General features: G+C 31.9%; 1 protein-coding gene across 3 annotated transcripts in view; it reads right to left on the bottom strand.

Annotated features, from left to right (window-relative positions):
• Positions 1-224: 224 nt before the first annotated feature.
• LOC143230000 (uncharacterized) overlaps positions 225-17,814 on the bottom strand; it is a 35,059-nt gene continuing 17,469 nt past the window's right edge. For 2 of the 3 annotated variants that reach the window (XM_076462937.1, XM_076462936.1), the window contains 4 exons: positions 14,539-14,624; positions 13,466-13,567; positions 6,756-6,806; positions 225-5,244 (listed from right to left, as the gene is read on the bottom strand). In XM_076462937.1, the coding sequence (XP_076319052.1) occupies positions 5,161-5,244; positions 6,756-6,806; positions 13,466-13,567; positions 14,539-14,624 (323 nt within the window). In that variant the 3' untranslated portion in view covers positions 225-5,160. Of the gene's footprint in view, positions 5,245-6,755; positions 6,807-12,050; positions 12,968-13,465; positions 13,568-14,538; positions 14,625-17,814 lie in introns of those variants that run through there. The other variant, XM_076462938.1, reaches the window with a different exon arrangement.

Genomic DNA, 17,814 nt, shown 5'->3' on the forward strand with positions numbered 1-17,814 from the left:
GAAGTTCTTTTTCTCAACGTGTCACGCCTTAAAATATTTTCCATAGTCGAAAATGGCAAGTATACGGACTTAAAATGCCAAAACCTGGGGTTCGACTCCCTGTGGTGGACGCAGTAGATAGCGTAATGTGGGTTTAAAAAAACAATATAACAATCAAACCTTAAAACTTTTATAAACACAATGTATGTGTATCAATGTGCTAAAAAAGGCATACGATAACATACTTTTGTTTAATGCAAAATGTTTAATTACAATGTATAAAAAGTTGCTTCAGTTAATGTATTAAAAACATATACAACGACAAAGAAATGAATTATTGAAACATCTAATAGTAAAATAAAGGGATGCAACATTACTTCTCAAAAAAACATTTTACTGTAATATAAACATTATTTAAAACATAATAAAATGTTCCTAACTTTGTTATGAAATAAGTTTTCATTTTACCAAACTAAATGATTTAGCACCAACCGATAATTTAAACTTATAATAAACCAACTAAAAACAAAATAATTGAAAAGCTGGTTTCAATGACACACAGGTATGTATATGTACACCCAATAGTTATAAATGATAAAACTAGGAAAACCACTGCACCACTTAAAAATCGAAAACTGTTTTTTTTCTATCATTGTTAACGTGCTCAAGACACTCAATAATATGGTAAACTTTATTTTCCACTTATCTCAACAGACACTCTCTCTTAAAGTATTATAATTAATTATTAATAATTAATTAATTACGTGAACTGGCAACCAGTGGTTATATTTTTTTTTTAAATTGGTTGTTTCAAATTAAACAGAACATTCGAGTTATATACAAACTGTAATTCAGAATCAAAGAAATGGTTACGTTATCAACTGATAATATCACAATAACTAGTACACTACATCAATGTTAACTTTATAATAAGGTAACATGGACAAATAAAGCACACCTTTTTATGAAGTTGTAAAAACTAGGCTAGAGTTACTATTGAAAGCGATGTTTATTAATATGAAATGTCAAATTTTCATGTGCAAATTTGAAATTCGATTTTTAGTGGATGACAGAGAAGCATTATCGTAAATTTGTCAGAATAATATAGTATATTGTTTAGTTCATTTTAAGCTCTCTTTATTTCTCTTGTTTCAGAAAATAAATCATAATAATAAGGATTTTTGTCACCATGGATAAAATAGACATTCGTATAATTTTCTTGTAGAAATGCAAAGCTTGGTCACAATGCGGCGACAGCAGCTAGTAATATCAACTATGCATTTGGCGATGGCACAGCTAATGAACTCACAGCACAACGTTAGTCTAGGACATTTCGCTCTGATGACAAAAACCTTCAAAACGAGCAGTGCCCTCAGACAGCCGTAATTGGATCAGATGTTCGCCAAATCATAAAAGAACTTGCCGACAGATGTTCATTATTCAACAGTTACCTGTGATAAAAACGGATTACCAACGACAATCGATGACGATCCAGACAGTGGACTGACAGTAAAGAAGAACCCAAACATATGTCAAAACGAGCTCTTCACTCTAAGAAGTTTATGGTCAGTAATCATCAGCAAATGTCTTTCATTTTTCATTCTTAAACCAATGGGAAAACAATTACAGCAGAGAAATACTGTTGTAAACTTGAAATTATGCATTAAAAGTTTTCACGGAAACATCCAACAACAACAGTCAGTCACAGTGGACACATACTGGTTCATGTCTCACTCATTACTGTCCAAAAACTAAACAAACTTCAGTATGAAACTTTATTTCATCCACCATATTCACCAGATCTTTCCCCTACAGATTAACACTTCTTTAAACATTTGGATATTTAGAAAAAAAAAAAAGTTTGCAAATCAAAGGCCAATTAAAAGTACCTTTGAAGACTTCATTACATCAAAGGATGACCAAATTTTTAAAGATGGCATTTATAAACTTACAACTTGTCGGCAGAAGTGTATTGAGCCTAAAGGAGCTTATTTTTATCAAATAAATTAAACAACACTTACATACTTGTTTCATATTTTCATTTAAAAATACGACATTTCACACGCAACAACCTGGCATAAAAAACATCGCCTCAGATCCGTTTGGAAAATACTTATATGCTTATTATTCTAATAACTACACGAGAGGGCATTTTACAGCAAAGAGTGAATAGTTTAATAAACGAAGAAAAAGGATCAGTTTGCCTTTAAACCACTGTTTAGAAAAGTCCACAAAGACGTTAAAGTTGAAGCTACATAGACCCTGTCATTTCCAGTGATAAATAAAGTCTGTTGTTTCCAGCCATTATCCAACATTTGAACCTTTCTACCGGTGGGTCGTAAATTATAATTATTCATCAGAATCAGCCAAATCTGCAGTAGCAGAGACTGAAACTTATATCAAACGTTTTACTATGTATTCTTTCACTTGACAACAGAGGGGAAAATGCCAACTGACATTTTAAACCATTGTCCAACATTTGAACCTTTCTACTGGGGGGTCGTAAATTATAATTATTCATCAGAATCAGCCAAATCTGCAGTAGCAGAGACTGAAACTTATATCAAACGTTTTACTATGTATTCTTTCACTTGACAACAGAGGGGAAAATGCCAACTGACATTTTAAACATAAGCGTGTGAGAAAATATAGTATCGTAACAACAATGTTCGAGAGGAGGCGCTGACATCTTGCTTATTTGTTAGGTGGAACACTTCCCCTATAACAGTGTTTTTTTTTTTTCATTTCGCGCAAAGCTACACAAGGGCTATCTGCGCTAGCCGTCCATAAGTTAGCAGTGTAAGACTAGAGAGACGGCAGCTAGTCATCACTACCCACCGCCAATTCTTAGGCTACTCTTTTACCAACGAATAGTGGAATTGACCATAACATTATAACACCCCCACAACTAGAAGGGCGAGCATGTTTGGTACGACCGGGATTCGAACCCAAGACCCTCGATAACAAAGTGACTATGGCAATTGACAATGGGATCTAAACCCAAACCTGTATTTTTCCGATTTTTGATACAAAAAAGGTTTAACATACAATCATAAACAAATTACAAATGGTTATTTAGTAACAACGTTTGTTAACAGAAGTTGTTTTTTTTACAGTTTTGTGATGTTTTACAAAAGCTGGAAAACATCCTCTTTGTATTTCACCATTTTTTCTTCTTTACGAACAAACCATGATTCTGATAGCTTACACGATAAAAAACGTTATTTGTTACACATATCAGTAATTACTACTTTCATTTATCGTTATTTCTATGAAAGCGCGAAACACCTAGCCTCCCAAGAGAACTAAACAAATATTTATTACGCTATGAACACCTTCACTAATATCTGGTCCACACTTAACAAATCACCAGTTCCCTGGTTTCACACGTACTGGCATGAAGTAACATCATTTTTACAAGTAACAAAAGTTCCCAATGATTTACTTATGACGTGCGTGTAATATATACTTCTGTTTCTAATCTACATCCCATCAGTTACTACAGTCCGCGAAAAAAGTATAAAACCACGTTGTAAATCGCTATAATATTTACCAATTAGACGTTCAGAAATTAAGAATATTAGCCAATCAAAATTCGACACTTGCTTTTCCATGACTGTAGTTTTTATCGCCAAAACAAATATCCTACATTCTATATCACTCATTAATTTCCACCTTCATACAAAGAATGAGTGAAAAAAGTATAAAGTAAATTAAAGTTTTTATATTTGATCTGATTCCCTCATTAAATATGCTTTATTTATTGCTTATCCTATCTTAATTTATGCTGTATTTTGCTTTTTATGGATGTCTAGCCATACCTAGAGGTAAAAAACTGACGGAAGATGAGAAAGGTCAAATAAAAGCACTTAAAAGCACAGGAATGAGTAACAGAAAGATTGCTGACCAATTAAATAAATCTCCTGGTGTTATTAATGCGTTTTAGAGTGATATGAAATCTTATTGGACGAGGAAAAGATCTGGAAGGCCATAAAAGGTCAGCAGAAGAACCAAGAGGAGTATCATTAAAGAAGCATCCTCAGAAAAATATACGGACAGGCAGATCAAAGTCAACGTGAATGTTGATGTTTCGGTTAGAAGAGTCCAGCAAGAGAAAAAATGGAACCTAGATGGGCCGGATGGCTTGCAGAAGTATCGGTATCGAAAAGATGCGGCAAGGCAGCGCTATACAAGAAGACGTTTCGGTGGAAAATCCGTTATGATATGGAGTGCATTCTCATACGTTGGAAAGAGGAAGTTGGTGTTTCTGGAGGGGAACCAGAATACCGAGGACTACATTTATACGTTATCCGAATATCTGTTACCGTTTGCGCACCTGCATTATGGGACTAGGTTCATATTTCAGCAAGACAATGCATCTATATGTTCTTCCAAGGCTACTAAGGTTGGTTTCAAGAATGAAATGTTGATGTTATGGACTGGCCTGCCGATTCTCCACACACTTAAATCCAATTAATAATGTTTGGGGGTGGATGTCCCAGCAAGTTTATGCTAATGAGAAGCAATATCAAAATGCTGAATCTCTCAAAAAGGCCATTTGGAGGCACGGAATGAAGTTCATGTAACTCACCTTCAAAAACTTACTGAAAGTACGCAGAAAAGGTGTCTTGAGGTTATTACTAAGAAAGGTAAGAAGATTAACTATTAAGTTTGTCAAAAACGCATTTTTGTTTACGTTATTCACATAGTGGTTATACATATATATTTCGTTAAGTGCTTGTATGTGTGTATATTCTTGGCTGCATATCTTATAACTTAGTTTGTGTGTCGGAAATCCCTTCGGTAAATACAAAATATAAGGTATTAAGATTTTAATGGCTAAAATTATTTTTTTCTACCAATCAAAGCGCAAGATATATTTGGGAAAATATTGTGGTCTTATACTTTTTTCGCCCACTGAACATTACCGGGAAGTCATCCTATTGGCTGTTGTGACAACGAACGATGTTTATCCGTTACTATATTGATACCAAGCCGCCGTAGCTATCTTTAATGTTCATGGAAGTAAACAACAATAATTGTAATGAATCTTTAAAGCTACAACATTAAAATATCAAAAGATTCTTCACGTTGTTTTTGAATACGCCCTCTTCCGTGTTGAATACAACCTTCCAGCAGCCACTTGAATTTTCCCCTGCTGTGGTGACGTCATTATATTTATCAAGGATGTAACATAACAAACTGTGGTTCTTGAACATCTCGGAGAACCTGGTACTGGGACAAAACACACAGGAAACAGTATATCTGGAAAAGATAATTAAACGAAAAAAAAAAAAAAAGTTAAGTCCTAAGAGTTTCTAAGTTCTGTTAACTATCGTTTTAATAACAATGTTGTAACAGTTTTTAGTGTTGGTGGATTATTCTGGATTATCCAGTAAAACCAAAAAGGAATGCAAACTCCATTCGGCACAATAATAACGATTACAAAAAGTTCCGTGTAACAAGCGATAGGCCTAACTTCACAAATAAATAATGCTTCAATTCAGTTCCATTTATTGGAAGGTGCAAGAGCGCTCTCTATGTAAGTATGGCACGAACGTCCCTATTAAGGCAATACAAAGGTTATTTCAATTTTCTTCTCTACAGGTCATCAGAAGCTATATATAAATTAAAACTATATCTCCTGCGTGTATACCGCTTTTCAGCTATCCAGAGCGTCCCAAAGTCGAAAATCGGTGAATAGACAAAACTGAATTTCTTATTCTGGTTCATCATGGTCTTCATGCTTAGTGTCTACCTAGTTTCTAGCAGCACCTATAATTTTAACACGATCAGACAGAGAAAAACAGTGTTCACAATATTTGAGTACCTATTTTATTGTTACTATTATATGTAATTAGTAATAAAGCTTTAGAATACACTCGAAAACCAAATAACCCACGTTTAATCATCTGTTTAAAAAAACAAAACTATGTAAGTCTGGCTACTGAACTTGCAGAAAAGAACGAAACAAGAACAGGTGGAAGTGGACATATCACTTGATCCACTAATGATAACACTGCAGACTAATTAAACTTTATCGACTTTATGTGAAAAATAAAATTCATACATTACTGGCTACCTTACTAGCACAAAAAAGGGCAGAATTTCTAATAATAAAATGTTTATCTATTGTAAAAACATCACAAAAATAACATTTTAATTTTAACTAAAAGAAAGGTATAATGATAAAAGTTGAGATTCTATTCAACCACCAGACTTTTGATAAAGCACAATTAAAAATATGAAAGTTTGTTTATTTGTTATGAATTTCGCGCAAAGCTACACGAGGACTATCTGCGCTAGCCGTCCCTAATTTAGCAGTGTAAGACTAGAGGGAAGGCAGCTAGTCATCACCACCCACCGCCAACTCTTGGGCTACTCTTTTACCACCGAATAGTGGGATTGACCGCAAAATTATAACTCCTCCACGGCTGAAAGGGCAAGCACGTTTGGTGCGACCGGGATTCAAACCTGCGACCCTCAGATTACGAGTCGAACGCCTTAACCCACCTGCTCTTGCTGGGCCATATTAATTTAAAATAATGTGAAGTTTTATAAAGTAAATATTTAATCAAATATACTCGTACAACTTAATTATCAGGACATGATTTCATATTGTGTTTATGATGTCACGTTAATCTACGACATGACCTCATATTACCTTAAACCAAACTTATTATTATGAATTCCACCTTATGTAACAGAAACAAATGAGGAATATAAACATTAAGTTCATTTTTTTCGGTATTCCGACAACAACTTGTAAAACTTACATGTAGTCCGTCCAGACACCACAGAAAAATAGCAGCAAAAACGGAATAAAGCTGAAACAAAAATGAAAAGTAAATGAATTATAAAGATATTTATTTATCATATTTAATGTTTCTTTGACACCAGTTATTTATTATTAAACATTTTATTTATTCTTTATGTTTTCAAATTTTTTAGTTCTGCAGTTTCCACATAATATGTTGGTTTAAAAAAATCATTAAGTTCCTTTTGCTCCAGTTACCAATTGTTCTGTATCATTCACTTGCACTACATCTTTTGTCTTTCTGTTGAAGATAGCTAAGCTTCACCTGTAGTATCTGAAGCTAGTTCTCTTCTTCACTAGAACTTCTGGTTTGGTTTGGTTTTGAATTTTTCCCAAAGCTACACGAAGGCTATCTGTGTTTGGTACGACGGGAGTTCCAACCCGGGACCATCAAATTGGAAGTCGAGTGCCTTAACCACCTGGCCATGTGGGCCACACTAGAACTTAAGTGATCTCTTCAGGTTATGACTTCTCTTACATTTTACCGGGAATAACCAGTCAAGTTAAGTAAAAATTACAGAAATGTATTCTGTCTTGAACATGATTCAAACACAATTTGTTCAGTACAGTCTCAACCAAGTTTATTTATTACATGACGGACAAAATCTAAAATCTTTTTCTCTAACAAAGGTGACTTCACTGTTTTAATAAACATTGTTTATTGTAATTATGCTTTTGTGTTAAGCCTTTCTTATTTCTCATAATCTTGGTCAGAGAATACAGAATTAATTAACAGTAAATATCTTGAAGAACCCCTACTGCTTAACTGACTTATCTCAAATCAGTGTTACCTGAAAGTATCACACAGGTATCATACAACTATACTAGTGATAATTAATACATTAACACGACAAAGAAATGGAGCAAAATGTTCTAATTTTAAGAAAATTATTTGATTATTTATTAACTCTAAAAGCTATGAAAATATTATCCCATTGTCCATAAAATCCAAAGGAAACAACGTTTGTAAATGTTTATATCAAGCATCCTTGTTCAGTAAACAGTACTCTTGTAATCTACACTTTAAAATATTTTATATTAGATATATTTTCATACAGGAAGTTACTCGTGAGGTAATAACAATGCAATATCTCAGAAGTCTCCTGGAGTATTGTATTAATATAAAACAACAGATTGTGTGAGTCAGGATGAATGAAAGTTCGGGGTCAGTTTTAGTGAGTTAGACAGTAAGACTTAGCGAATCTCTTCACCAGTGACTGAATTAAGAAGTTAAAGTTTCATGAAAAGCAATAAATTCATTATTTAAATTTAACAAAACAACTGATATTCCAATTTTGGCACTATAATCAGTATACTATTAATTAAAGGTGTTATAAAAGTATAATAAACATTTTAACAGACAAATTAAAACATGTGATTTAAAGTTTCTTTGCTAGAATTTGTTTTCTGGTTAGGAAAACCACATGTTCCTGGACACTTACTGAAATAGTTCAACACAACCATGTTGTATTTATCACCACTGTTACGTTGTGGAAGAGAAACAAACACACTAAAATCCGTGATGACGAGAAACCCACACGAAATTAAAATGTATCTCAGGATGGCTGGTATAGGTATTAATATTTTTACTATTAAAGCAGAGAACAACGTTTCGACCTTCTTAGGTTATATTCTTTGGTTGTCCAACCAAATAAATACTGTTGTAGCTGCCCATGTTATTTTTTAATTTGACCTTTTTGTCTGACATCATAGTTCACATGACTTACACCAGTTATCTAAAGGTCCTCAGCACTAACTATAATATAACCATTATTTTACTCACTTCAGTGTTTTTTTAACACCTATATTATGGAGCGTTTCTGAACGTAGAGACCGAGGAAGTATAGATTGTAGTTGTTGTTTCTGTCCACTAATGTCTTCACATTTCTGATACAACAAGACCTCTACAGTGTCCAGCACATCTCTGTTCTTGCACTATATGGACTGGTTTGTCACAAGAGTTTTACTGCACTGTTACTAATCCATTTAATAATTGGTTTTCATCTCGCATTCTCTGACTGATCTTCTTTCAGTTGGGTTTTTTCATCATCATCTATGAATATCTCATCTTGTCATCCTTAAACTTAGTAATATTTAACATCCTCTTTTCACAGTATTTACATTTTCTAATAACAGCTAGCCTTCAGAATAATGCATCATCATTCTCATTGCTCAGTCCAGAATAATGTATGGTACTCCAAAAGTTTTGGAGTCGTACTCCAAAAGTCTCTGAAGTCATCTTGTAATTAAGCCTTCTGGACTATTTACATTCAACAGCTATGCTGCATGATATGTCCAGTGTGCAGACTTCTCTTATCATAACCAATGGCAGAGATATTTTAGGGCTCGGGCAATACCAGGTACCTCTTTTCAAGTTCTACAATACCTCCTTTTATAGTAGGCAGTCATGTTATTTTCCATGTTGTAATAACTATTCCTAAGCGTTGATCTTGGGCATGATATAGTTTAAGGCATGGCAATACAGGAGTAGTAGTCAATTATTTTCTTAATTTGTTGAATCCTTGTTTACAATCAGCATTTTAACAATTAATAATTTTTTTTATGGAGGACAAGCTATGTCACTGAATTATTTTACAGAATAAATATAAAAAGAAATCTTGATTTTCTGCTACATAAATAAATCATTAAGTGTACCTAACAAATATACATCATTTCTCTTCTAAGCCTAAAAAGGTACGAGTGAAAATAAAGAAAACCATATAACAACATGTAAACCACACTACCTGCAATATCTAGTTCTGAACATTTTAGTTTGATATCATATAAAGTAAAATGTGTAGAAAGTTCACTAGCTAGAGGATGTAATATTACCCTATTAATACATTTTATTTAGAGATGTACAAACAACACATATGTATGTATGCTTACTGATGATAAATACTATTATACTTTTACACTTTATACCACAGCCATATTTAACAATGTAAAAACAACCATAAACACTACTGCTAGGGATAAATAATTCTCTCTACACCTTACAACCTTACAGGTCTTTCAGTGAGCAGTTGCAAAAAGGTTTATTAAAGGTTCCTTTTTCTAAAATTATTCAGCAAATTGTGCTTTTAAAAAGAAAGATGACACAAAGATAGGTTAAGATCTCCAAAATGTTCTTTTGTGGAAACAAAAGTTGGAAATATGTAAGAATTTTAATTATTATCATAGTGAACTTGGTATAATATTAAATATGTAAGAATTTTAATTATTTTCAGAATGAACTTGGTATAATATTAAATGTGTAAGAATTTTAATTATTATCACAGTGAACTTGGTATAATATTAAATATGTAAGAATTTTAATTATTATCACAGTGAACTTGGTATAATATTAAATGTGTAAGAATTTTAATTATTATCACAGTGAACTTGGTATAATATTAAATGTGTAAGAATTTTAATTATTATCACAGTGAACTTGGTATAATATTAAATGGGTAAGAATTTTAATTATTATCACAGTGAACTTGGTATCATTTTAAATGTGTAAGAATTTTAATTATTATCACAGTGAACGTGGTATAATATTAAATATGTAAGAATTTTAATTATTATCACAGTGAACTTGGTACAATATTAAATGTGTAAGAATTTTAATTATTATCATAGTAAACTTGGTACAATATTAAATGTGTAAAAATTTTAATTATTATCATAGTAAACTTGGTATAATATTAAATGTGTAAAAATTTTAATTATTATCACAGTGAACTTGGTATAATATTAAATGTGTAAGAATTTTAATTATTATCAGAATGAACTTGGTATAATATTAAATGTGTAAGAATTTTAATTATTATCACAGTGAACTTGGTATAATATTAAATATGTAAGAATTTTAATTATTATCACAGTGAACTTGGTATAATATTAAATGTGTAAGAATTTTAATTATTATCACAGTGAACTTGGTATAATATTAAATGTGTAAGAATTTTAATTATTATCACAGTGAACTTGGTATGATATTAAATGTGTAAGAATTTTAATTATTATCACAGTGAACTTGGTATAATATTAAATGTGTAAGAATTTTAATTATTATCACAGTGAACTTGGTATAATATTAAATGTGTAAGAATTTTAATTATTATCACAGTGAACTTGGTATAATATTAAATGTGTAAGAATTTTAATTATTATCACAGTGAACTTGGTATAATATTAAATGTGTAAGAATTTTAATTATTATCACAGTGAACTTGGTATAATATTAAATGTGTAAGAATTTTAATTATTATCACAGTGAACTTGGTATAATATTAAATGTGTAAGAATTTTAATTATTATCACAGTGAACTTGGTATAATATTAAATGTGTAAGAATTTTAATTATTATCACAGTGAACTTGGTATAAAATTAAATTTTTTTATGTTTTAAAACAAAAATGATTGTATTGTGCTAATTTCAGATGAAATGATTGTATATAGTTATTATATGAATCATTCATCTAATTACTTGCTTTGCATACGCATTCAACTACATATATGTGTGTGTGTGTTTGTACACTATTATTATTACCCAAATAATGGTGTTTAAATTCAATGACACAACAGTGAGAGCTCACTTTAAGTCAGCTGCAACAAACCTTCTAAACACAGACTCTCTATGATTGAAGTACTCTATAAAACATATGATGAACATAAGATGCTTGTGCAACTTTTGTGGACATAAAGTACCATCAACTTCATTTTGTGATACATAGGCTTTCAGGTATAACTTCATATAGTTCAGAGAACTAAAAGAATGCTTATTAACAGCACCTGTAGCAGGCATAACCATCAGTAGTGATACTAGTATATGCAAGTGCCTTATAAGGCTCTGTAAGGTCCTTGAAACATAAAAGGACGGACTAAATATTCTCAACTTCAAAAGGTATGTTGGTGGACCTTACATATATTCAACTAATCTGGGTCTATATCATCACTGAAAAATTCTTATACAAACTCAAATTATATATTGAGTGCTTATGTTTTTATTGGTTTGATGAGATATTCCAGTTTAGAATAGACCCTGTTATCTGGTTGATCAAAACAATCCTTGGGATCAGTGATAATAATATCCATGGCTCCATAGCAAATCTGTCAGTAATGGTTTTCAACAATGGAAGCAATACTATGAGGAGCTCCATCTTCATATCTCTTTGATGTTTTTGCTGTTCTTGCAAACTTGGTTCATTAACTTCCATACCACATGCTTTTCTCTCAGTTTTAATCCAAAAACTTTGAAAGCTCTTACTTGATCTTAAAGATTGCAGTGTATTCTGTTCTGTGCTATCTTTTACATTCTGCTGTTTACATTCTAGTAAAATTTTACTAAGGTTATCACTGTGCCTCAGCAATAATTCTCACAGTGAAGCATCAAAGAAGTAATCATAACATTTCATGAATCTTAACATATCCTAAATCCACGTACTCATTTCAGTATCTGTAACAAGTGACAGTGAATTTTCCTACAACATATGAAGCACTTTGTAATTAGCAACCATAGACCATAAAACTTGGGCTCTAAATGTATCTAGTTGGAAAAAAAACCTAATTCTTGGCACATTTTCTTGCAGCTGTGATTTGAAGATCTAAAAAGCAGCATCATGATGTGATATTATTATCTCATAAGAGGTATCCCTAGCACCTCTCATCACTTGAGTCTTTTTACATCATTACAGGCTGCTAACTTAAGAGTATGTCCGTAGAAACGGATATACGTTATTCATCATTTTGTATCAAGATGGCTACTCCTTCTCAATGTCTAGACATTGTTGATGCTCTGTCACAGAATTGACACCAAAGGTTGCTAAATGATATGTTTGGGACATTTACTTGACTTGAGAATGAAGAATTTTACAGTTTCAGAAACTATCTGGTATAAATAAAACATCAACATTAGTTGGCCATTAAAGCTTTTTTTCTTTGGCACAGGTTTGGCAAAGCACTGAATCTTGACTTTCAATGTATTGAAACCAAGTATACTTATCAAACCAAGGAGGTTGGATTTTGTTTTTCACCACTGTCTTTTTTACTAAAGCTTCTTTGAGGGAAAGGAAATAGTTTAAGCTGATGTGGAACATCAGGTACGCCTGGTGCAGTCGTCATAATTCTTATTGGTTATTAGTTACTCCATGCATGTGAAGTGGGCTGTGTGATTGCCATGTTGTGCTGTAAGTGAAAAAGAAATAAACTTCCTTAAAAGAAGAGCAGCCATGGCCACTTTTGTTCCTCTTTCACTGTTAATTATATTAGTCATAAACTTATCTTCTGAAACCCAAATTAAAGATTTATCCAATTGCAGTTACAAAATTATCTTAAAGTCTATCTTGTAGCTGCATAACTATTGACTTGTGTATACCTACAGAAGTTTACTATCATTATTGTGATATAATAGTATTAGCACTTGTTTTAACCACTTTGTATCTTGGATTATTTTGAAATTTATTTATGATGAATAAACAATCCATTAACTTAACATAATGTCAGTTTCTACCTGTTGAAATCTGTTAGAAAAGTTTCCATTTACTCTGAAACTGAACCAGCATAAATTTCTAAAGTGAAAAAACTAAAAATTCACATGTAGTAAATTAATAATAAGATACATAGATTCACTAGTTCTAATGCTTTCTGACCTATAAATAGTACATAATTATAATCGTAACTTACATTAGTATAGTATTTGGATATGAACCACAGTCCTAGAGCTAAGAAAATAAATATTTCCAGTGACATTGCAAACATCCAAGGGATAAAGAAGTTCCGACGTTCCTGAAAATAAATACATACTTCATTATGAATGTCACCAACACTTAAACAACATGTAACAGACAATAACTAAAGCTTCAGCAAAACCCTGGATATCAACAAAAGTTTTTATAAAACTAATTTATAAATATCAATATAATTAACCCTATTTATTAACAAATGTTTGAAAAGAACTAACCCTGAATATCAACAAAAGTTTAATAATACTCAAATAGAAAATACAACTTTTTATCAATGAGTGAAACATGGTTTAAAGTTCCATGAATGTATGGAAAAGAAACTTGAAGAATTAATTTTATAAAACATACAAGTAGTTTGAAACATTTATGTCACTCATAAATCAGCAACATTTTTGCTCTGTTCAAATGTAGACATTTTAAGATAATCTGTTTTTCACACTGAAAAATTAGATCCCCCCATATATCACATGCACCTTTTTGTTCTATAGATCAAAAATTACACTTCTTAAACTCTCAAAAACAGTATTAAACTGGGTCACAATTTCTAAACTTTCACAAATTGGTGCCCACCTGATTCATAATATGTCACAAAGTAGCCAGAAGTTGGCTCATACTTTCAAAACTTTCATAGTACTGTGTAAAACAGTCTTATACTTTTTAAACTTTCCCAAATTGGAGTTAAACTGACTCACTATTTTTAAACTTTTACAAATTAGAATTAAACTGATTCACAATTTTTAAATTTTCACAGATTAGTGACAAACTGATTCACAATTTTTAAATCTTCCCAGATTAGTGACAAACTGATTCACAATTTTTAAATTTTCACAGATTAGTGACAAACTGATTCACAATTTTTAAATCTTCCCAGATTAGTGACAAACTGATTCACAATTTTTAAAATTTCACAGATTAGTGACAAACTGATTCACAATTTTTAAACAATTATAGCTAATAGGTGAAGTAGTACAATACATCAGATACACAGATGTATATTCTCAACAAAATACTTACTGTTTTCAAAGCCAGAATGAGTATTCCAGTGACAAACAGGAAAACCAGGCTGAATACTGTCGTAATAATTCCAGCATAATAAGTACCTGTTATTTAAAATAAGTTTAAGTTTAATCATCCATGAACTCTGAAGGAAGGTTCTACAGATAAAATTCACCAACTGAAAACTAAATGTTCAGAAAAACTTAAATGTTATAAACACTGCAAAGCCTGATAAAAACTAAAAACTCCAAAAAATAAATAAACATTATTTATAGTTAGAAGCTTAATTAAAAACTGATGTTAGTTTTTGTTATTGTAAAACCTGTCATGCAATAATTAAAACGAGGTTTAAACAAAAACAATCAATATAAATCTCCTTTACAAATAAAACCTCACAAATAAAGCAGTTTATAATTTTTTTTTGGGGGGAGGGGGGAATATCTTCAAAGACACAAGGCATCTTTCAGCATAAACAAAAAAATGCATTTCCCCATTACATAACTTGAAAAGAATATACCTTTAATTAGTAATATCAAAATAAACTGTTAATAACCCCACAGGTTAATATGTGTGTTAATAACATACACAGGATAAGGAAGGTTACAAACTTGTATCAATCCTCTACCTTTGACAAAATTTGGTTGTATCATCCGACTATGATGGTAAAGACTCTTCTTTTTAGTGAAATGGAAGACATCTCACTAATATTAATGACCTTTTTTCGCACTGATGGAGACATCAGCCAATGTGCAACTATTCAGAAGCATCATTGACACGTTGAGGCTAGTGACCAACGACACGTCTGGAACAACTACTGTTAATGTAGCAGGATATTCTCCATCACTGTGCTTGCTGTTACTGTCAGCGCCCTCCACCAAAGCTTTACTCACTGAATAGTTTGCAATATTTTAATTTAAATGTACCTAGGGTTATATCTGCTTGTAGGATTATAATATCATAATATTCGTTCCATGTTCCTTCTTTCTACTGAATATGTGGAGGTTACACATAAGGTATAGCAAGGGAAAGTTAAGCTGATCTTATTTAAAGTGACCTTTATTGTTGTTCTTAAAGTATGCAATACCTGTTAATGTTTGGGAAGAGTGTTGCTTAATATGACAATGTGTATGAATATTGACAATAGTGTCATCCATTGACTGTTCAGGTGGTATTCTGATGATTGATTATGTGAGTAGCAGCTGGTGTGGTAGATAAATGCAAAACTCTGTCAATTAGACAGTGGTGGTTGTTTATAGATGCAGAAGAACAAGTACAAGTGCTCATCATAAATAAGACATTCAAGTATACCTGTGTTACATCATTTAATAAAGATTAAATACAACCTTACTTACTTAGCTGACCAATCCAATGACACTCAGTTCACCTGTATGTATTACAAGACCACCTGATACCACACATTCCTTCTTAACATTTGTACCATACCATGTGGAAATAATCTGAAGTACCACTTGAAAGAAGCATATGATGGATCTCAGCCCTCACCCAACAACAGAGAACACAGTCGTCCAAAAGCAGGCACAAGCTGCTGAGTTAAAAAGAGGCTTAATGATACTAAAGATTTAAAAACCGGGAGACAAGCACAGAAATCTGAGTCAAGAGAGGTTTGTGCTGTAAGTACATGTCAAATATTGAAGCCTGAAAACAGACACAGGCAGGAAGTTGAGTCTACACAGGTTTATGTTGCAGGTAAGTGAGGAATCATAAACCAGGAGACCAAGACCAGCACAAAAAGCAGAGTCTAAAGGGTTATACTAAAGAGGAGTAAACAATACTAGAACAACCAAGACCTGCTGTCCAAACACCATAATATTCTTTGTTATCTTTATAAAAGTAGTTTCTAAATATTAGTTCTACATATCAATGCATTTTTTGTCCTTTTTTCATTTTATATATATCTATTATGCTTTACTAGTTTACTTAGATCTGTATTATTTTCAGTAATTCATTCTTAAATATGATGCACTATTTTATTAATTACTTTATTTTCTTTGTGGAATTACATTTCCTTCGGCTCCATGAACTAGATTTGATTCTGCATTCTGTCAGTATTAGTTTTTAGTCACGTTTCATTTCTCACTCAGTTCTACTTTATTTTAATGCATTTTGAATTGTTTTTAATGACGTCATCTTCACACGTAAGAAATTAATTTAAAATGTCTTCATTTAACACCTTTCTTTCACTTTGGGCACGGCATGGCCAGATGGTTAAGGCACTCGACAAATACATTTACATACCGTTTCTGGGGCATCTATTTGGATAAAGCCCTGAACATGAGTGTGTGTAGTCTGGCCATTACCACTCAATTGTGCAGATATAGTTTAGAAAAGCCCACCTAACAAATCCCTTTGAAAACATCAAGGATTTTAAGGCTCGTACCTTTAAACCTACCTTTAACACCTGTCGTACAGGGATATTGGGTAACATTTTGTACTGCAGTTTGAATAATCAAAACTTGATGTTTTAAAGTGAATGAGATAATGAAACCAAAGGAATGGAATAATAATAAGAATTTTAAATATTCTTTTAAAGCGGAGCATTCACTATAGATAAAGGTATGGCTACATAAAGATCTATGTATCAACCAGCATTACATTAAGTATAAATAAAGGTATGGCTACCTAAAGACCTATGTATCAACCAGCATTACATTAAGTATAGATAAAGGTATGGCTACATAAGGACCTATGTATCAACCAGCATTACATTAAGTATAAATAAAGCTATGGCTACCTAAAGACCTATGTATCAACCAGCATTACATTAACTATAGATGAAAGTATGGCTACATAAAGACCTATGTATCAACCAGTATTACATTAAGTACAGATGAAGGTATGGCTATATAAAGACCGATGTATCAACCAATATTACAATAAGTATAGATAAACGTATGGCTACATAAAGACCTATGTATAAACCAGCATTACATTACGTATAGATAAAGGTATCGCTACATAAAGACCTATGTATCAACCAGTATTACATTAAATATGTATGGTATGGCTAAATAAATACCTATGTATCAACCAATATTGCAATAAGTATAGATAAACGTATGGCTACATAAAGACCTATGTATAAACCAGCATTACATTACGTATAGATAAAGGTATCGCTACATAAAGACCTATGTATCAACCAGTATTACATTAAATATGTATGGTATGGCTAAATAAATACCTATGTATCAACCAATATTGCAATAAGTATAGATAAACGTATGGCTACATAAAGACCTATGTATAAACCAATATTACATTAAGTATTGATAA

The sequence above is a fragment of the Tachypleus tridentatus genome, chromosome 10 (genome assembly GCF_004210375.1).
Source record: "Tachypleus tridentatus isolate NWPU-2018 chromosome 10, ASM421037v1, whole genome shotgun sequence".
Lineage (NCBI taxonomy): Eukaryota > Metazoa > Arthropoda > Merostomata > Xiphosura > Limulidae > Tachypleus > Tachypleus tridentatus.